This window comes from Anopheles coluzzii, chromosome 2 (genome assembly GCF_943734685.1).
Source record: "Anopheles coluzzii chromosome 2, AcolN3, whole genome shotgun sequence".
Classification (NCBI taxonomy): Eukaryota; Metazoa; Arthropoda; class Insecta; order Diptera; family Culicidae; genus Anopheles; species Anopheles coluzzii.
The window spans coordinates 121,074,901-121,096,818 of record NC_064670.1 but is presented as its reverse complement, the minus strand read 5'-3'; the positions used below and the strand labels follow the sequence as shown (position 1 = coordinate 121,096,818).

The window sequence follows — 21,918 nt, the reverse complement described above, 5'->3', positions numbered from 1 at the left end:
GGAAGAGAGAGCAAGAAGACGAAAAAAACCTAAAACTTCCAAAAAATCTGTCACTTGCAGCAAGTAATCCGACGAAACTTTCATCCCAAATCACCCATCAGCGAAACACACAGAGAAGACTAGGGCCTAGACTAATCGATGCCCGACAAAAACACCCATCCCTCAGGGGAGGGGGGGACTCCCGTCGACTAATGAAACGAACTTTGCCGTTTTTCCGATCCATTATTGCGAATGCCGCCGGTACACTAGCAGGCAAGCTGAAAGTTTTCGGTTTTTTCGTCAACCAGATGGGCACCAAATGACGCAGAAAGTGAATCGTTTTTGTGTCCTCCTCCCCCCACCCACCCAGTTTTCTGTCTTGCTTCTATTGAGAAAGAAAACATATTTATGAGTGCTTTTGGAGCACATTGGCGCACGTACAGTTAGATAAGTATGGCATTGAAGCGCAAGCAGGTTGGGGCTCGGGCTTTTTTCTTTCTTCTTTGGAACCTACTCGGTGCTATCCAAAAAAGAAGCAAACCTGCCGATTGTCGTCTTTTTATAACCTCCACCTGGCCTCTCCTTATCGATTTCGGCCCACCCGTGTGTGTGTGTGTGAGTTATGGAACATAATCGATTAAACAATTAATAATACTTCCCCCCACCAGTATTGGCGAGCGAAAGCAGGGCTCCGGAACCTTTTTCCTTTCCCCAAAACGATCGTAAGACGGCAACAACATGTCGAGGGCAGAAAGTTGCGACACAAAGACCAGCAAAAAAACTCATGTCGTAAAAATCGCACAGAGACAAAAGCAACCCACGCAGGGCAGTCCCCAAACGGGGAGCCCCAAATGGACTGAAAATTAAAATATTTCATGCCGAGCCGAAGCAGCACGGCAGTCCACGCTAGTCCATCATCATGGCCCGGGTCTACATTAATTTACACACACACACACACACACAAAGTGATTTAATTTTTTCCTTGCGGTAGTCCACCGTTCGTTACATTTCCCTTACATCCCTCTAGCCCGTCTGGGCAGGAAAGAACATTAATTTTCCACTTCATTGATGGCGGGGACCGGGAGGTAAAGCCCTACGGTGTAAAAGGGTAACCACGATAAACCAACGGAGCACGGGCGGCGGGAACTGATACACGCTGGTAAACAGGTTGTACGCGGGAGGACCAGAGATAACGGAAAACACCAAAACTAACAACATATCACACCCGATAATTAACAACATAAGGCTAGCTTGGCTGGTTGGGTAGGGCTGGTGACTGGGCGGCATCAACACAAAAAAAGGGTTGTCATCCGGCCCCGGCTGGCTGGCTGGCCGGATGGGTAATAAAATATTTATCGATGTCCACGAACTCGCCCATTCCGTTATTGACTTAAATCATGCTCCGTGCGCTATTTGTCCGCTCCCGCTGGCACTTGTGTTCACACGGAAAGTCATCGTGTCGGCAAGATTTATGCACTGGCACGATCGTTTGCTTCTGGTTTTGATGCCTCGCAGCCCACCCTTCGGAGTGGCGTGTGGAAAGGGTGTTCAATTCGTCACTTCTGTCACGTAAAAATGCGCCCTACCCCCCCCAACACCCAAACCGCACAATGTCACTGGACACGACAAGGTTCGATCGAGAACACACAGCAGAACGTGTTGGTACTGGCGAGGGATCGCGAGGAAAGCATGCTTCACCAAGCGTCTCCATCGGGCACGCAAGCCTGGTCTGCTATTAAGGTAGTTTTCTTTTCTTCTGTGGTCAAATAATTGAGCAAATAACACATTCAACTGAAAGCAAACGCAACAAGAACGCGTAACTGTTTCACTGCACGACATGTTGTTTGCACCTTTCGTTGGGTTTTGAGCACCAAAAGCGATCAGTTAATACTGTTCAGGACGGGTTTAAGCGTCGCTAATACTTCTCTCAACCCACAGTTACGGCTGCGAATTGCTAGCAACCGTTACTAGCAACTAGTGAAATCTACGGAAAAGGATTCGTTTTGTATTTGGTCACCTTTTCACTTTCAACTAACTGCACGCCTTTCCCAGCGAAAGTATCAGTGCTAATAATATATGTCGTCGCAAAAACAACACACGCCGATGTGTACACACGGTTGAAGTACACAGATCTCTTCACCGAACAATTTCGAACCGACTTATCGACACCTGCACATACACACACACATGCACACACTCACGCATACACCAAACACTATCGACGGCGTTCCAGCGCGGCAGCAGAGCTCCGTACGGTGCGAAACCTCCTCAAAGACTAAAAATAAAGTGCGTGCCTATCGACTGCCGGACGCGCTCTTCGTGCGATGCTGACTAGCGTACAGCTGGGGAGAGGCAGAAGAAGGGAAGGGGAAAGCACGAGTGTGTGTGTGTATACGTGTGCTGATTGCGTGCCCGCATGTGCTGGAGGGAGTTCCGTGTTCACGCGTGTACTTCGAGCTTTCGGAGAGACCGTGAGTAGCACGAGAGAGTGCGAAAGAGCTTTTTTGTGAGCTGTTCGTGAGTGCCCGACCGCTCCAAACAATGCACGAGAGAACGGCATCGTATTGTTTTCCACGTAGCAGCTCACGCGCGTGAGAGACCTCTCACTGGGGATAAAACTCGAAGCGGAGAGGTTCACTCACGCGCAAGCTTTGGATCCGCCGCTGTGCATATCTCACCAACACAGCCACGCGGACAGGATAATGTACTCGAACATTTTCCACCGTTTCTTACAAATGTCTCCATTCCTTCCACTTCGACCGAAGTGTTCTGGTGGACTGCTACGTAGACTCTCAACTTCCAGGGTTTCCTCTTTTCCACTTTCCGTTCGTTGTGCCCACAAAATTACCCAAAAAAAAGTGGAACTTCAACACTCCTCAACCACCTGCAAAGCTGAGCAAGAATGCTAAGAAAAGGCCTAACCTCTGAGATGATGATGTAGCGCTGCTCGTCCGAGTGTAATCCGTGTGATCGGAAGAACACGTTACAAATAATTTCCTCCCAAAGCTGATCGATAGCTTGTAATGCTCACCGTCGTCCTAGCTTCAGCTTCGCACCCAACACACGTTCTACACTAATCGAGACGATACGGGCTACTAACACGAGCTGCCAACCTCTCGTCCAGAAACGGGTTCTTCCTGCTTCCCTCGCCCGTCGTTTTCGCTCGCCCCAACAGCCAACTTGCCGACGAATGTGACGCGCCAAACTGTCGTCGAGCTGCTGCCACCAATACTCACACATTATCCTGCCAGCAGCTACACAGGACTCTCCAACCTCTTACCAACACTGCCAAATCCGCGTGCACAGAAAATGAGTTCCCTCTGTAGCTCTCTTCAAGGCACGGGGAAGCAGCCCCTACCGATTGACAGAGAAAAAGCTTTCGCCGTCGTAAAGTTTCCCAGAAATCGACGTCCAATCTGACGTGCTGTGCACGGCTGCGCACTCCTGCCAACCGCCAGGACGAGCGTTCACGGAGCCGAGGCTGCTGGGACAGGTACATACACAGTCCAAGAAAAATGGTAGTGAAGAAAGAACATTCGACTGGAAAAGCTATTGCCAGCGGGGAGCGTGCCACCCGTGCGCTAACTTTACAAAAAAAGTACTCAAAAGAGCCTGTTCGCCTCGTGGAGCTTTCAAAAAGGACGTAAAGCTTTTGCTCCAAAGAAAAAGGCCTTTTCGAAGGAAGCTTCCTTTTTTATTCTTTGCGTTCGTCAATACGTGACGGTTCCTGTATGAATTATGATTCGAATTCGTTTCATTGATCGTCAATGATTTCTATGAAACAATTAAAACTCACTTCTGTTGAATGCATTCAGAGTATCTTATTAGCTTTGTACCGATCTTTAGGAAACAGAACTTAACTATGAACTAACATAAATGTATGAATATCTAAGTTAAAACTCATTTAAACTTCCATCTAAACGTTAGTTCAAAACGCATTCAAATGCTGCATAAGTTTTGAATATTGTCCGGAGCTCACAACTCGAAGTATCCTTCTCCTCCGTATATGCTACACAACACATGCTTTCCTCCAAAAAAGACATTCCATCAGTTCGTCTTAAAAAAAAAAAAGAAAACAACATTTCGAACATTTCGGCAACACCATCCGAGGTAGCATCTGTTCGAGCGACTCCTTTTAGTTCCTTAAATGACCATACCAATATGTCCCACTGGTCGGCACACTTCATTTCCGAGCCATTCTAGCGCCGGTAATGAGTGTCTCTACTCTCCGTCCGAGAACTTCTGCTCAGCTTCTGAGCACACACACACACACACACAGACCAGACCAGCAGAGCCCGGGGTCCGTGGTGTTTTGCTATTGCAAACTTTGCTAATATGTCTCCGGAGCCCACTGGTGGTATTAATTTTATTAGTACCAACTCAATGGTTCGAACGAAAGGCAACGATGGACAGCGAAGCGAAAGTGTGCGAAGTGTGAAGTTTGGTGAAAAGATGTCCCCCCTGGTGCGGTCGCACAAGTTTGAAGTTACACCAAAAACGATACAAAACGTTTTTATCCATATGAGAGTGTAAGAAATTTTCCCCACATCTCCACACGGAACGATATCGCATGTAATTTAGTGAGGATTTTGAACATGAAACTGTCTTGTTCAAACCCGAATGATGAAGCCGTGTTGCAGAAGGCGTATGGTAGGATGGTTGGGACACTTTAAATGTGTTTCGTATAAATCTCAGAAGCAGAAAACAAATTAAATAATAACCATAAGTGTTAATTGAAGATAATCGTGTTGGGATTGGATTCAGATGTCTCAGGATTTAAGCTGATTGAAGTCGAAAGAACATTCAACCAAACTGGAATTCATTTTGCGTTAGAAAGTAAATCTAATTTACAGCGAAATAGAGTTTATAATTACCGATTGTGTTCGTTCTGTTTCATGTTCATCCTTACCTGTAACAAAATAAAACAAAAAGCAATTAGAATCATCAACACTTTCATTTAAACAAGCGTAATAATATATGTTAATGTAATGCATTTTTACCCATAATCGCGACACATTAAAAATTGATTTCAAATGCATGCAAATAATATTCATGTGTGTAATGCATGACCATCAATTACAAATGCTCAGAAAGCATGCAAATGAACGAGCATCAAGAAGCTGGTTCCGTAAATATTTCACATTCATTAGCGTATTAGGTTGCAAATGATGAGCGCGATATCGATATAGCGCCTCACCCACCTCCTCCTCCGATTGACCTTTCACCAACCCAATCAAATCGCAGCTGGGTAGAGCACACACGAGCTGGTGCGCAAATTCCGGGCCCTTGCTAAACACACACACACACGCACCGTCAACCGTAAGGGGACCGCAAGGGATGGCGCCATCCGACCGACCGGCGACTTATCCGGAAGGCTCCGCAACGGAACCAATCTACCCGGGCGGTGCGGCGGTTTTAATGGTTGCGGTTAGGGCAGATAATGATGTCATCGGGAAAGGTTTTAGCCGACGACAACGACGACCATCACTAGCCCGACGTCGTCGTCGCCGCCTCTGCTGCACACCGACCGATATGCAAGCCGTTGTTGGGCAGATGCACGCACTGCCCCCGTCCCGGTAATGGATTTCGGACTTGAACGTGCCCTGGAGGCGCGCTGCTGGACGGCAAATGGTGGTGATAATGGGTACAAACAGCGCATTGCACAAGCACCGGGGCTGATTGATATTCATAACGCGCAAGATGCCGAACCGCATTCTGCTTGCCGTCGCCGTCGCTTAGTGGACACCAGGCTCGTGACGCCGCCTGTCTCGGGAGACCACGGTGGGCGCACAGATTGTGTGGACACTCGCGTCAATCGTCGGCTGACACGCATTCTCTAATTACGATGCGTGTCAGCGCGTTGGCCCGTGTCAGTTGGACGGTTTTGCCAGTTGGTCGTGCTGACCTCATCCGAACTGCTGGAGGCCGCCGGAGCAGCTCTTGAGGCCGAAAGGCTGAACCGGCGGGCAAGACCGACCGATTGGCCGTTCCGCAACCCGGCAGGGGCTGGAAGAATCGCGTCACTCGCGGAAGGCATTTATAACATGGTGTAATTATGCAGGGCTGGCAGAAGGCAAAGATTGGTTTACAACTCATTAACGTGACGTTAGGGCGCGAAGCTTGTCATTTTTTCCTTGAGAAATCGTTTTTGTGTGGCTGAAAAGGGCTTGTTTTGCAGCAGGATTAAACAAACGATAAAGTCACTGCCTGGGAATACACAAACAGTCGTGTAACGTTACATTCGTAGATAAATTGATAAAACATGCTGACAAAACCTTCATCATTCATTTAAATCGACAATATGTCATTTGAAGAGCACATTGTGTAACCTCCCACATAAACATTTGCGTTGTTAAGATCCAAATAAGCAGGTAGTAACTAGTCAATGATTATTTTTATGGCTAAACAGCTCCAGAGTGCATTGATTACTCTTTACGACCTCTGCCAAGGTTTAAGTGTCTTTGCTGGATATAGCAAGTGAATGGCTTTGTAGATACATCGTTAAACAAGCTTCAATTTGTACGAGTAGAGCATCATTCAACCAGAGATAAAGCTTATCTCTGGACTTGTTAAACCTTGAGTTTCCAACTATTACAATGATTCGCCATAGTATTTATTGAAATTTTGCAGTCCATTATCTGTCCAATAGCTGCAAACTACACAAAATGTTTATGAAAAAGCCATTCCTTCTCTGCCATCCACCGACGATTGTCCGAGGCGACTGTCGAACCGCTTCTCGACTATAAATCTCTCGAGCTCGCGACCATCTGAACAAACAAACAAGTGTCCATAAATTATGCTTTGCAAATAACACGGCACGAACCGAAACCGCAACCGTCCGTCACTTGATTGAGCTTGCAACTTTCGCCTACAACCTACCGAACCCGCCCGAGGGAGCGCAAAAAGGCAACAGCAAATAACAAAAATGCATAACACAATATTCCTGCTTCAAAACAGATTTTCCGCACGCTTTTTTTGCAAACCAGTACCTCGTGTGTACCTCGCGTACGAAGATCCTATTCGGTACGGTCTGTTCTGATGGAATTGTGGAAAAATAAATTACCGGATCGGTCCGTGATGGTGCTGGCTTTAAATGTCATCCGTACTGCCCTCCGTACTGAGTTGTGGACACACGGACGTACTAGCCCTTTCGTATTCCATAAATCGTTACAATACACTGGCAAACGAGAAGGCAAACGAAACAATATAAAAAAGTTCCAACCCCTAACGCCATTAAACCATCTCCACCGCGTTCGCTTAAACCGAACACATGACAGCGCCAAACAATTAGGCGAAATCAACGCCCGTACCCCACAGTGGAAAGAAACTGGAAACTAACGTGACAAACTTTTTTTTTGCTTTTTTGTTTCGGGACAAAAGTTGTTCCCGCACCAACGGCAAGTTTTCGAGACTCGCGGTTATTCGACCCCCGTGGCCTGGGAAAACGTCAGCCAAACACGCAAGCTATCAACTATGATAAATTTTCATGTAGACATTAAAACCCCATACTTCACCGGACCGGACTATTACCGGGCGGGGTGGGTTGTGAAGCTTGAAACAGGACTCCAGGGAAGCCAGGGACAGTGAAAGATGGATAAATTAGAGCAAATTAGGCGTAAAGGAATAAAAGCGGAATAGAAGCCAAACCACTTATGCTGTTGCCATCAAAAAAAATTAACCTTTAGTTTCAGCCAACGACGCGCAGGAGAAGCCAACTCGCCCTCCCCATCTTCGAAGGTGTAATCACAACTGTCCACCCCCGCCACACGGCCACACGTAGGCGTGGACGGCGTGTCGAAAGATTTCACAACCCATGTTCCGACGCTAATTAACATTCCGTTTGCTTCACGCCGCGGCCACCAGGCAATCAGGTCCGCAACGCACGCCTGGCTGGTTGGCGGGGTTGGCGTGTGCGTGTGTTTCGTTGCCTTGTCCCACATAACGACAAGGAACACGGCGCACGGATTTAAGGAAGTTTTTTCAAGGATAAACCCACAGTAAAATGGCCTCCTCATTCCACTGGCCCCTTTTTTGCCATCATTAGTATGGAGTAATTTAAAGCCCTACCCTACCCGGGATTGCCTCCCCTTGCCTGCAATCCGGACGCGACGTGATCCTGTGGGCAGGTTAATTTGTTGCGCACACTACCACCACCGTAGCGTAATTGCAGAGCATCGTGCAGACACACATACAGAAAGCATACTAAACAGGATCTCTGCAAGCATAAAACACAGGCCACACCTCAAAATCGTGATTCTTTTGCACAAGCAACAAAAAGCCAACGTTCTCTCCTCTAAAGGAATCGTGCGCTCGGTGGTGCGCTCCAGCTATTGGGAAACCACAATTAATCCATCAACCATTCACCGGCGAGGAGAGCCCAAGCCGCCGCAATCAGCGAACCGATCCGTCAAACGATGTACATCCGTCCGGACAGGGTGAGTGTGGATTCACCTAAGCGCTTCCTTCTCGCACCACTAGAAAACGCACGGCCGAGAAGCACGGTGAGCTCCCATTGTTTCGGCCGCTTGCTGCTTCACAACACATCCACCCCCACACAGTGTCGGGTCACGCGACAATGGTTTAACGCCTTACTGCTCGCTCGAAACTTGCCCGTAGGTTTCATCAGCCGGGAATGACGATGACAATATTTATCGTCACCCGACATGAAACATCAATAATCCTATCCTTTCAGCGTACGGGCTTTTCAACAATCTGCTTGTCAACACGACACACACACACACACACAGACATACACACACATTCCAAAAGAATGGAGATGGAAGGCATTGGAAGTAGAGCTATTCTGGAGGCTATTGGAACGACATTGAGGATATGCTCTATCGTTACAAGCCTCGGCGGCGGTTACTGCGGCTTCACATTCACTGGAGCTTTCGAACTAACCGGTACGTAGAATGTCCATTACCCAAAACATCCCCATCCCTATCCAACCACACATGCATGGTGGTTAAAGTTCTGTGCGTAAAGTGCCTCCGACAACGACGTGATGGAAGTGATGATTGGGATCGTTCTGTTGTCCACGGTTCATCGTTCGCCGAAAACCGGTCAACCCTCCATCAGAATTACGCTTAGAGCCACTCGATGCAGCATAGCATGCTCCTGGCTGTGAAATCGTTCTACCCAACCCGGGGGTCAGCGCATTTGTGTGCGAGTTTAATTAGTCTCCATCAATTGCACCGGAAATAGACAACGGAGACGCATCGCAGTGGATTCAACTGGATTCAACGCAACGTATTCCTACCACGACCTAGGCTCAGCGTTGTGTGTGAAACAGCAGGAGCACTCGAAACAGCCAGAAATGATAACGCAAGCACGCAGAGTCCCGCCGGAAGTCATCAACATTCGCACCTCGAGCCGACCAGCCCAAAAAGAGCACACATACACCACCTTTTATTGCATTACCCGTGTGCTGATGGTCAATAGGATCAGCCATTCAACCGATCCGCATGCATACCCCAGTTGACACTCAGAGTTTTTGGAAAACGGACGGTATCGTGACCGCCTATAGCCCGCCGGGTATGTACATCAGCACTTGTGTTCATGTTCCCCAACAGCCACACAATGGCCCGGGGTAAAAGGTACACAACAATTCCCACCGTCATTACGATGCACTGGAGGGGAGTTGCATTTTCTTCGAACGTACGCAACACATACGCAAGCAACAAATGGATGCGCTTTTGCGCGAATGCAAATGTGACAGGTAGGTGAGTTTGGTTTTGCGTGACCACCACACCGGACCTGGGCGCATTCCAGACACGGCGTACGATGATGCAAACAGGGGGAGAACCATATATCCGTGCCAAGCCGCACATACAATAGAGCGATTAAAAGTGGTCAAATAAAAGATGACAATGAAAGTGATCAAGTTGTGGGGAGGGTTATAGTCGAACCACCGAAAGCACGTCGCAGTTCGTAAAAGGTCGTTGCAGCCTGGACGACGCGCTTGCGATTCCTCCTCCACTTTCCACGTGCTTGCGGGGCCCAGGCTTTCGCCCGGAAGTGCGCACAGTTATGGCACGGGTTAGGGTCGTTATCGCTGTTGCTCGCTGCTCGTCAAAAAGGCATCACGGCACGCTCGGAGTTCGGCTATGACGTTTATTTATAATGCAAACGGATGCATAAAACTGAGTTTAAAATTATATTGTCATCGTCAAGCCGTGATGAGGATTGGAAGTAAAATGGTGAGAGATAGAGATAGATGATACACGTACCATGGTTGTTATAGACGTTAAAAGCTCGTACACACGTAATAGAGAAAAGCGCGTCCACTACTTCCCGACTCTTAAAGTATCTCTGTACCGGAATAAAAATTCGCTTTCTAAACAACACGCACACTGAAGCTGTATTGCGGAAGACATACAGATTTGAGATGAGAACAAGAAAAGACACATAAAAACAAAATCTTCGAAGTAAACAGGCCCAACGGTGCCGTTGGCAGCTGGCAGGGACGGGAGCAAGAACTGGACTGGAAATGTCAGATCAACCGCACTAACAAAGCCGCCGCTGGATTCGCACGCCTCCGGGAGGCCATGCTAGAGTCACACAACACACAACAACGAAGTTACAACGAAACAAAGCGAAAAACTTCTACGCAGCGTACGCGTACAAAGTCACAAACACTCACACTCACCGACAAAGGCACACAAAACAGATCGATGTTAAATCCCCGGGATAAAAGCTGCAATGGAAAGTAACAGTGTTTTGAGGGGAGTGGGGAGCGGTTTGTGATGGCAGAGCGGTTGCCACTTCTAATCGTGGTGATGAGTGAGGAAAGCCAGGGCAACAACACAGAAAAAAAAAACACAACACCGACATCAGACTTCAGAGCCTGCCTGCTTTTTTCCAGTTGTGTTTTTCCACCCGCAAGCGAACTGCGGCGCGCCCCAGAGGCTTAATGGAGGCACTCCGAGAGAAGGAGAGAGAGAGCGGAGAAAGAAAGAGTCAGACATACTTTTGCCATTTTCCTCCAGCCACGAAACGGTGCGTACAATGGGCATTCACTCCGCACCCCTTCGCCCAACATCCCGCACCCGCCATGCTGCGAATATTGCTGGTGCGTCGAACTCCACATTGCTCCATTTTGGATCTATTCCACTCGGCGCTGCAGGCGTGCTGCGTACAACTGCGGATGGGGAGGAGTGCGGCTCTTCCACCCGCAGCAGCCACACTCCGCGTGTGTTGAGCATCCTCCCTCTCTTCCACTCTCCATACCGAGCCATATTAACGATTGTTTTGGATGATGTACGAGATGTGAGGTTAGGTTCAATTGCGTACCAAGGGGAGACGAGAAAGGAAAGATGGGTAGGAGGGTGGGCTGTGGTACATGTAAGCGCACCCAAGGCATCGTCGTCGTCGTCGATACATCATGCGATCCACCGACGAAGCCCGCCCGCAAGGGAGAACGGTGGGCTGATGACGTCCAGAAGGCAGACGACGCCTGTACCCTAACCTACAAATGAGATAAATGTAATCATCTACCACAACTCGTTACCGACCGATAGGTACCGCGCGATGGAGGATCGTCCGATTTCGCGGAAAGGCTCAGATACACACACACACGGGGTGACATTTGGAGCTCGAGAGCGATGCCATACCGAGAACGACTTCCACGTGGATAAACGACGCAATATCGACATTCGTCCATTAGTGAGATAAGCACTACTACTGCTGGGAGCGATGTAAAAATGGCAATAAGACGATTGCGCTGCTACCCTTTCTAATCCCGCGGGTCAGCGCAGCTTGGAGGAAAGGCTCCATCGGCCCCCTCCTCGTAGCAATATCAATTGCAAATGGTTGATAGATGGGATATAGTGAGAAGACTGCGAACCGCCACACGACCAGCCACTCTCTAATGCACAGTGCTACGTAAAAATGGCCATTAATTATCAGATTATCGACATGTTACTGACGCCTTTCCGATCCGTTTTCCGTTGCCGATGCCACGATTCCGGCGTCAGGCGAGAATAGCATTAGGTCATGACACGCATAGATATCTGTGTACCCCCCACATCCCGGGGATTCAAGCATCAGCTTAATATCCACCACTACCCCTGAAACAACCTTTACGCATCTCGACTTAAAGGTGCTTCTACGGGCAGCGCGCGCATCTTCTTATCGCTGTTTGGTTGCAGTTTGCGAATGCTTCCCCCTTCCCAACGCACACACACACATTTTATGAGGGTTGGGAAGATAATTACCAACTACGAAAGTGGCAAATGAAACTAAAACACGGCGCGCGCACTCCGGGAGTGTGCAAAATATTTACACTAGACAAATACCAATCAGCTCCTCCAGTGTCTCCTTGTCTGCCTGGAACAATGCCACCCTACGACCCGAGAGAGAGAGAGCAGCACCAGCTTGGGAGGAGTTTGAAGTGCCGTAAGGCGTACGCAGTACTTCTGGGAAGTGAAAGAAATGTAAAGTGTGCCGCAGGAAATCGCGCGAAGAACGCACAGCAAGTGAGTAAAAGATAAATAGTTTGCCTTCTTCCTTTCTTTGAAACTTTCAAAGTGCTGCCGTTGTGTTGAGCTGAATGATAGTAGGTTACCCTCATGGAAAGTTCGACTCCAAGGCAGCATACAAGCAAGTAGATTTCATTTTTGATTAAGTTGTAACATTCGGAGCAAATTGTTTGCTGTCGTAAACAATATCTCATGCACGCAAACATTAGTCGAACTACACAACTATGCCCTGGTGCACTAAACTTACAACTTCGGCGTACAACTCGTCGTCTAATTGGACGGCTCATATCATTGAAATGGAACTTTTTCTCACTCTCACCGCCACCGCAATGACTCACTTTACGATCAAGTACCATCGAGCATTGATTTATCTCCAAAAACTGGCGAACGCACTACACACACACATGCACAGTGGACTGAATGGATCTAAAAATACGCACCATCAAATTGTGCATCGCCCAGCACTAAAAATAGCAACCAACGTGCGCTCTCTCTCTCTCTCTCTCTCTCTCTCTCTCTCTCTCTCTCTCTCTCTCTCTCTCTCTCTCTCTCTCTCTCTCTCTCTCTCTCTCTCTCGTGCCCATTGTGGTCTCGTGATGGAGCAGGTTATTTTCAAACGACAAACTGCTGCAACCATGACCGGTGTACGACACTGCATTCTTCGTCCTCTACAGTGTATGTGTGTGTGTGATTTTTTTATGTGTAACAGTGGTGCAAGAGAAGTGCACAGGTTTTGCAGTTGCACCACTGGTTTGCCACAGCTCTTCGGACCACTTTCACATTCTTTCGTACGAAAATGTTCTAGCGCGGCCCATGGAAAACTATTTTGCTCTGTTGGGCACAGAAAAGACGTGAAAACATCTTGCAGTGTCATTTAAATGCATTGAAACACATACACACCTAAACGTTGCGCTGTACTTTAATCGTATGAAGAATGTTCCGTATGCATGCACCCAATACATTGTATGCTAAACTTTCTTTTCCACCCATATGACTGAATGCGCTGCTGCACGCGGATGGGTTAAAAATAGTCAACAATTCATGTTCACCCACTTTTGCGTTTTTTAGTGCGTTTTCGTTTTTTGTTCTTTTTGTTCTTTTTGGCGCTACGCCTCTATCGCACAATCTTCGCCTAAAAATACGCGTCTCCCATAGACACAGAGCAACCAACAGCGTACCGCCGCAATCGGTGCTTCAGCATCAGCTTTATTCGGCGGCTCCCATGGAATGTATGTGGGCCGGGGCGGGGATGTGCTGAGTGCGGTTTACAATAAGTGGTCTGTCACGAGCGAACTCACAAATAGCTACCCATACTCCACTTCTAAATCACTAGCTAAATGATTGCCAACGGCAGTTCGGCGTCTAGTTAGAATAGGGCTCGTTCGTTCGTTCGTTCGTTCGTTCGCTCGTTCATTTTTACACAGAGATAAAGAGGGTCGTGCTTACACCACTATTAGTAGCCAATCGTCGACGCTCAGATAACGCACGTAATGGTGATAAATCCCTGGTACCCCCGATCGGTCCGACAGACTTCTCGTGGCTTATTAAACCTTCCCATCGCCCACTACAATGTAGCCGCGCTACCCCTCGTCTTCCACTATAAGCAGGACAGGGTAGGGCGCAGGAGCAAGGATAATTACATCCGGCGACGCTTGCATAGGGAACCGGCAGACACGGTATTGTTTGAGGCGATTCATCATTTTGGATAATTTCGATTTACCACAAGTGACAACAAATTAGATCTTGGCAGATAGCACCAACCAGCCCCGGGGTAAAGGAGCGAGCTGACGAAAACCCAAACACACGAGACGAGACAATATACCTCTTCCATGCTTCACGCTCCACATTCCCCGGATCGAAAAAGATGACAGGTGTGCTTGACCGCAAAGCTTCTTGTGGCAAAATAATTACAAATAGCTTTCGACTATTTATAACGCTCTTCCCGGAGGAGCAGTCACATGGGACCGATAGTACACGGGATGGTATACAAGGCAGGCGACAGAAGCTCCAGCTGCCAGGGAAGCAACTGACGGTAAATTGTTTCTCCGATGAGACGTACAAGCCTTTTGTGATGCGGTAGCATAGACGAGTGAGCGCAAGATGACGCATATAATGGGTTCCATGTCGCTTGCCATGTAGGTTGATTCTTACTGATAGGTTACGTTTGGCTTGAAGAAGCTTCTCATGATCGTACCCAGGTAACAGGCTTGTTAAACCAGCCCGACAAGCTTATAAAAACGGAGCATTTTGTTAATAGATTACTTTAAACGAGTTATTTAAAAAAAATTGCATACTTTTAGGCTCATTCAGCCGTAACAACTCTACTAAACGCCGAAAAGTATGCAATAAACATTACATAGTTCTGCTTATAGGCAAGCTCTGCTTAACATTTATCATAGGACTGTCATTGAAGCTTACAGTGTTGGCACGCAAGAGAAATGGGCCTCATCTGGCCATCAGAGAGCATCCAGGCTATTACCAATTGGATTATCGACCGCACTGCTTCGTTTATGTCTCCTCTCACTATACATTAACCACCGGCTGTGGCTTCTAAGCATACCAACCTTGAACCTAACATACCGAGACTCGGCGTACCACTGTTTCATTACCTAGTCGGCGGTTAAACACACGGAAGAAGCGTGTCCACACCAGGAGCAGCCGAACCGAACCGTTGCATTGTACCGCACGCATAGCTTCCAGCGCAATAGCTGATGAGAAATTCGTATCTTCGCATACCATCGATAGTTCGCTCCATCAGCCACCGAGACTGCACTCCGCACATACACACACTGTAGATGGAGCTCGAAAGCCCCGATGAAACCCTCTTCCTGTCCAATATAATCCAACACCGTGTGAAGATGCCTGAGCGTGTGGAGATTCCAGCATTAGCGCATGATACACACGCTCATCGTGCATCCACCACAGGGCGATCGCTGGACTTCTGGTCATTTAACCACGAGCCTCGGACCGTCCCTTGCCCGCCCCAAAAAACCGACAAAGACACCGAAAGCTGGTGATTATGGTAATAGCCGGCTTTCGGTAGCAAAACCAAAGGGACACAGGGTCAAGGTCTACGGACGAACGGACGGTCGGAATGTTTCGAAATGTGGACGATTTTCATCAACGATGCAACCAAGCAACAAACTAACACCCCACCCCACCCCATTCCGTTTAGTGGGCGGTAGGCACATAAATTATTGCATGTTCAAAGCAATCCACCGTGCAAAAAACGGGAACGGGTGGTGTAGCCGATAGAAATTATATGCAAAATTAGGATGCATGCTGGCGATTGCCGGGCGCAAAGGATACACATTAGGCACTCCCAGGGACACTGCCAGTGTACTTGGTGTGGGTGAGTGCGGTAGGGACAAAAGGTAAACATAAATACTGCTTAGCGGTGCAGCCAGTTTGTGCAACAAATCAACGCCACCATAAACGTGCTGCCTAGGTGCATATTAACGGGGCACACGATTGGCTATGATTTATGGTAACCGAACCGTGCACGACAATACAGCCACTCCAATCCCGCCACTCGCACGTGCTGTTGCAGGTCCAGCTGGATATGGTTGGAGAAGCCGGATATCGCTGGTTGAAAATAATGACCACCTGTGCATTAGGAATCAATTCTAATGGGATATAATCTAGCGAAACCGTAACGCTTTGATCATTGAAACCATTTAAAGTTACTTTTTTGAGACTTAATTTAATTCGTGACAAACAGATTTATCAGATTCGCGCAATAATTGGCACACAAAAGGGTTCCCTGCTCTGCTGCTCCCAAATCACTCAGTTATCAATAAACCCAACCCCGTCGTGTGGCATGTATAAGTAGGCAAACACATCATACCTAATAGCGTCGAAATAAAGTTAAAATGCTTAATCACACTTGGATGAAAGCACTCACGGGCAAATAAATTAAGCAGCCTCACAACCCCGGCCGTACGACAAACTGCAACCGACGGCACAATACGATGCAATACGATACGTACCTCACTGCTGCCGTACCCTGTGTGTGTGTCCCGCTAGTTGCCCCGTTTTTAAATTACTCACTTAAAAATTCATTCGTGACTACTGCCATCAAAACTTGGCCGAGGTGTTGTTGACTCGCTGCTGCTTCAACAGCTGCCCCAGCGAACACAGGCTGCGTTCTAGGCGAGCATTCTTCATCCCAATAGTGCTCTCCAGTGCACATTCCTTCCGCCCAGAGTTGTGCAGCCATGTGCAGAACGGAACCAACCAGCAGAGCGCTGGTTTGACAAGAACACGTTGCAAAAGGCGGGCAGGATGATGCGCCGCTGTTCATAGCGTATGAAGAGACGAAAAAAGAGACATCAGCCTGTAGTAGTGTACCTTTGTCATGCTGCATGCACACATATTGCACTGACACCTTTTTTCTTCCTTTTTCTATTTGCCAGAGGTTGCCACTGTTACCCCGGGTGAATAGCTTAGCGTGAAGTTGACTCACACTTCCCATGTGAGTGGGAACTTCTAAGCCCTCGCAGCAGCAGCAGCGCGACGAGAGCTTTCGAGTGCTATAATTGTTGCCTTCACTCAAAAGTCCACACACACCCCTCACAAACACACACAGGCACACCACAGGGCAGCAGCAGCGTCACGCGAGAGACGCGAGGATTATAAAGTAGTAAAAATAAAGCATTTCACTCGCGTGACAGTCGCGCTTTCGTCATTTGTTTGTTTGAATGGGTTGGCTCAGGCTTCGCAGGGCCTCGGGAAGCGTGCCAACAAAACGGAACGGTAGAATGAAACGATTGTGCCCCGCTGCTGCTCGTTGCCGTAAGATTCTCTTCCGAAGCACAACACACACACACACACACACACGGTAGCTGCTGATGGGAATTTAACGGAGTGGAAGGAGGTGAGCGTGTGTCACTGTATTACAATTTTGGAACGCTAAATTGTGCCATTCGGGTAGCAAAAACTGGGGCTATTTAAGTTGAATTTTTCAGCCCTTGTGCGTCCACACACACACGTGTGTTCCGTTTTCGGGTTCAACCAAACGTTATGCTCCAAAATGTCTGGATTACTTCAACGACAATGACAGCGCTACGAGTACGCGCTACAGAGAAAAGCTCTGGGGTTTTCGGGGTGCTTGTTTTTCAACCTTGAAATGTGATCTGCACGGCTACAATGTGTGCAAAAATTTGTCATGATCCTGCTCCCTTTGCTGCATGCTGGTTCTGTTGATGACCTAATACCCAGCCCCGGGTGTTCTCAGAGCTTCGGCCCTTTCACAGACAATATCACAAAACAAATGACCCACTCCAGGGCGCCGCCGTTGCTCGCTGCAGTGCTTTTAAGGTGGATGCATCATAATCTTCCCTACTTTCCAGCAAGCCGTACGAGAACCCACCACCACGCTCGAGAGGAACGCTCGTGGAGAATCATCAAAATCCAGCGCGGTCCCTTTGTGCTCAGAATCAGCAATCCCCATTAGACGACTGCCCGGGTACTGCACGGCTCCGGCGCAAGATCCGTATTGCAGCTGGAACGGATACAGCAGCATGAACTCACCGAATGACTGTGTCAGTGTCACAAAGCAGGAGGAACCGCTCGCCGACGAATTCCTGTTTCCTGTTTTGTTCCGCTCCATAAGCTGTACATCATTGATTCCGACTTGCAACGGCTTGAAAGGCCACACAGCCGTTTGCCGTCCGTGTGGTCCGCCCCTCGCTTGCACTTCCTTTTGACCACCAACCTTGCCCGCGCCAGCAATCGACAGTCACCCGACGGGAAGTATTACAGAAAATATGCTCATGAATAACGATTATTAAATTCGGTTTGCCATTCGCTTGCTTTATTGCATCTTCGTCCCTGGGTTTCCGGTGCTGGCTTCGACGTCATTTGCATTCGACGCGGTATAAAATGGCAGATGGAAAAGCAGGCAACTGGGGAGCTCGTTGTTTGGCAGTGAAGAAGAAATTCACAACAATTTTCATCATAAAACGACGCGATATACCCGTGCACCGGTATTGTTTTGTCTTGCACAACATCGCGGCAACGTTCACGTTGCTTCATCAATCTCTAGCCGAAAGGTCATTTAGTAACGTGTATGCGCCTCCCCGCGCTCAGCGTTATGAATCAGACGCCGCCGTCCAGCGCCCTAGCCGTTCTATCTCATCGATAGTCACGTTGCAGATAATCTCGGGGAAGAAATGAAACGATGTACCGCACACACTACATTCATTATGAAAAGTTTACCTTTCACCGAGAAAATCAAGTTACCGGTGGAAGGTACTTTAGCTCTCTCCTCTTCATTCTGCGATCCAACATCAGAGCGCCAACGACGAGCCGCAAAGCGCATATATCGCAAACGAACTCAGCACGCTCCTTTGCTGGAAAGTACTATCCTCTTCCACAAAGTATCCGATTATGGTGCTGTCAAGTTCTAGTTGCGATTTGTTTCTCTGTGTGTGTGCATGCTTTGCAATCGAGCAGTAGTCGATTGACGGCAAAGTTTGTTCACAGTACCGCGTCAAGACTTGCTGGAGACTACCGAGTGGTGGTTCTACAAAGTTAAAAACATGTAGTCTGATAAACAGCAATAAAAAAAGGAAACAGATGGAGAGGAGAAGAAAAAAAAAGCTTCATTTCACTGCAACATCGTTGCATTGCAATGTACCGACGAGGTGAGAACGTAAGACGTAGTCCAGCAGTCCCGTCTTTCGTGGAAATTTCCCATCATCGGGTAACAACCGGAGGACGAATATCATGCAGCAGAATCAACCGCAAACTGGTTTCGTTTTGATACTCTTAACACAGCAAACAAGCTTAGCTAGTCACATCATGCTAAAAGCTATCGGAGAAAATAAGAATCGATGAGGGTCCTCTTTCGACCAGGTACAGGCGGCAAACAAGAAGCTAGCTTTGTTCATGCTCTAGTTATGATGTACAAAGGCTTCGGCACTAAGTTTTTTTTCTGTTTTGTATTATTGAAGATGCAACTCGGATGAAGCTCCTCACAAAAGAGATCAGTAGACTGTTGTTCTCTGATGTCACCAAACTGCTTTGCTATAGAAGAAACGAAATCAGTACCCAGACATCGATAGTGGACCTTTCTCGGCTTTCGACACAGCATATGATTTCAACGAAAAATGAATACCCAATCTTATTCTTCTTGATACCAGCAGCAAACGATTATGGTCATTCCTGCCAAGATAGCCAACTATATTCTACCCGGTTTGCATACACAGTTCTCCAGCTTCAATATATCATCATGTTGTCCCGGACAAGGTTGCTCTCTTTTTTTCTACAGAACATCCTGCCACAACTCCAGTAACACCGTGCAGTACACGCGCAATGATACAAGCATTGCGAGCGCCACGCTTAATCCCAGTAGGTACACACGCTCGCAGTAGGTTGGTTCTCGTTTTGGATCTGCTCCAAGGGCGTGATGCGGTGTCAAGTACTTGCAGCAGTGGCTTAAGACGCGCTTCCTATCTTTTCATCTGCTACCACGGCAATGCCAGCTCACACACACACAGTACAAGATGAAGAGCAAGCGGGCATAGCAAAGGCAAGAACAAAACTCAAGATAAACGTACTTGAGCGGGGCTTCAGGACTTCATTCGTACATAGAAAGACGGCACCAGCGGTACTGGGCTGACTGTCGCATTGTTCAATCACGGCGCAAGAAAGTACGCGCCGTACAGTGCGTCGTAGTGTCGTATCAGCTTGCCACGAAGCCAAAACCATTAACCAAAACGGTTCAAGGTCTGACGCATGCCATAACTGGTGCTACGGTCATGATACACTCGAGGACTATTACTTGAACCTTTCAAGAACCTTGTTATTCAAAAGACAAGATATCTTGTGGATTCTGTACCCATCTACATTTGTTTGAATGTAAAAACGCTATAACAGTCGTGCGGATTGCATATTGTAAGGCTGTAACAGATTAATAAGTGCCAGAAGTTAGGCATTGCACAACTTAAATAAAATAATTTTTAGCTGCTTTTAATTTCAATCGATCGATCGACAAATGTTCATAATCTCCGCTACTTCCTACTACTCAATTGGAATAATTCTAAATAATTATTTTAAAGTGACCTCATTGCACCATCAGCACCAAACACATGCGACTTATTCAAAGACCACAGGGCGCCTCATGCAAATAATTTACATAGCAGTCTCACACGATCTTTCCGCAACCATGAAAGGTCAACAAGCATAAGTTCCATTGGGCGAAATTACCGCTTCAATCATGACTGTGGGCAAGAGTGAGACGGGGTTTCGTTGCTGCCTCGAGCCAGTCTGCCACGTTGCTGCATGACAGTAATTGAGAATTCACCAGTAATCTCGTGTAATTCCCACCGCTCGGTACACAATGGCGCTAACCACGGTTAAGCAAAAAACAACAGAAATCCTGCCAACGAGGAAGCAAGGCTGCTGCAGCACGAGACCTAACACACAAGAAGTGCGCGCGACGGCCACTCAGCATGGAAGCAAGAAAATATGCAAATAACCAATCAGCATGCATGCGCCTTCAAACACGCCGAAGAAGGAATCATAATTTTCTCTGCAGGCGAACGCCAATCTAGGCAATTGTGGAGAGAAGCTGCGGGTGGGGGGGAGGGAAATGACTCCAGCAAACAATTTTCACGCACCTACCATTTTACACGCACCGCGGCTATACGAGACCGTGGCGAGAAAAACACAACCTCCGACCTTTCCAACTCCGATGGCAATAAGTATGACTCAACTTTTCCTCGTGTGATCACACACACGCGTGCGCCCGCCCATTCCCCTTCATGACCTAATAACTGTGTGTGTGTGTGTATTTCGTTCTCGAGTTTTCCCAGCGGGCTCCAGCGAGTCTCGCCGTGCGTTACGCTGGATGCTTTTCCCGGTCAACCTTTCAAAGCCCTCCTTCTTTCAAAGCCCTCCCAACCAAAGCCTTTGCAAAGGAGCGTCGAGGATGTGTGTGGCTCTTTCTCTCTAACACAGAGCCATCTCTTGACTTAAAGTACGGGAGAGGAAGTGGAAGGATCGTCGTTGCAGGCAGCCTAAAGTTGGCCAGCGCAGAAAGCGCAGCAGCAGCAGCAGCATTGGTACGAAATTTTGGAGAATAATAAAAAAAAGGAAGGGCAAAATGCTAAACAAACATACCGCCGAACGACCAACGCTTCCCGTAGCGACACATACGTGTGCGGCGTGTACGTGCGCGACACCACCCCGGACGGAACTCGTATCCTTTCGCCATAAACGGCTCGCCCCTTTTAGAACCGATCTCACCGTTCCGGTGCACCACCGTGAGGGCGGTGGTAAAAAGTTGGATTAATTTTCTGAATTATAGCGCCCATTAATTTCCATATTACATAATTATACGCATACTTTTGGCCCGAACCCGGGTGGTTTGTGCTGTGGTGAAGGTTTCAGCAGCGCTCTCGAAAAGGAAAGCCCCAATTGGCATATTCGCACGTACGTTCGAGGGACCTTCGCT

The 21,918-nt window shown here is 47.9% G+C and overlaps 2 protein-coding genes across 17 annotated transcripts in view; both read right to left on the bottom strand.

The window, feature by feature from the left end:
* The window catches only part of LOC120950818 (neurocalcin homolog), a 110,350-nt gene that overhangs the window by 74,836 nt on the left and 13,596 nt on the right, over window positions 1-21,918 (bottom strand). The gene's annotated exons all lie outside the window — the stretch shown is intronic.
* Window positions 1-21,918, bottom strand: part of LOC120950817 (neuronal calcium sensor 2) — an 85,537-nt gene that overhangs the window by 59,692 nt on the left and 3,927 nt on the right. Inside the window, exon 1 of one of the 10 annotated variants that reach the window (XM_040369148.2) lies at window positions 10,209-10,453. The exons of 1 other annotated variant lie outside the window; for it this stretch is intronic. In XM_040369148.2, the coding sequence (XP_040225082.1) occupies window positions 10,209-10,211 (3 nt within the window). In that variant the 5' untranslated portion in view covers window positions 10,212-10,453. Of the gene's footprint in view, window positions 1-1,996; window positions 2,276-2,901; window positions 3,111-10,208; window positions 10,454-21,918 lie in introns of those variants that run through there. 8 more of the 10 variants (XM_040369154.2, XM_040369151.2, XM_040369156.2 and 5 more) reach the window with 8 other exon arrangements.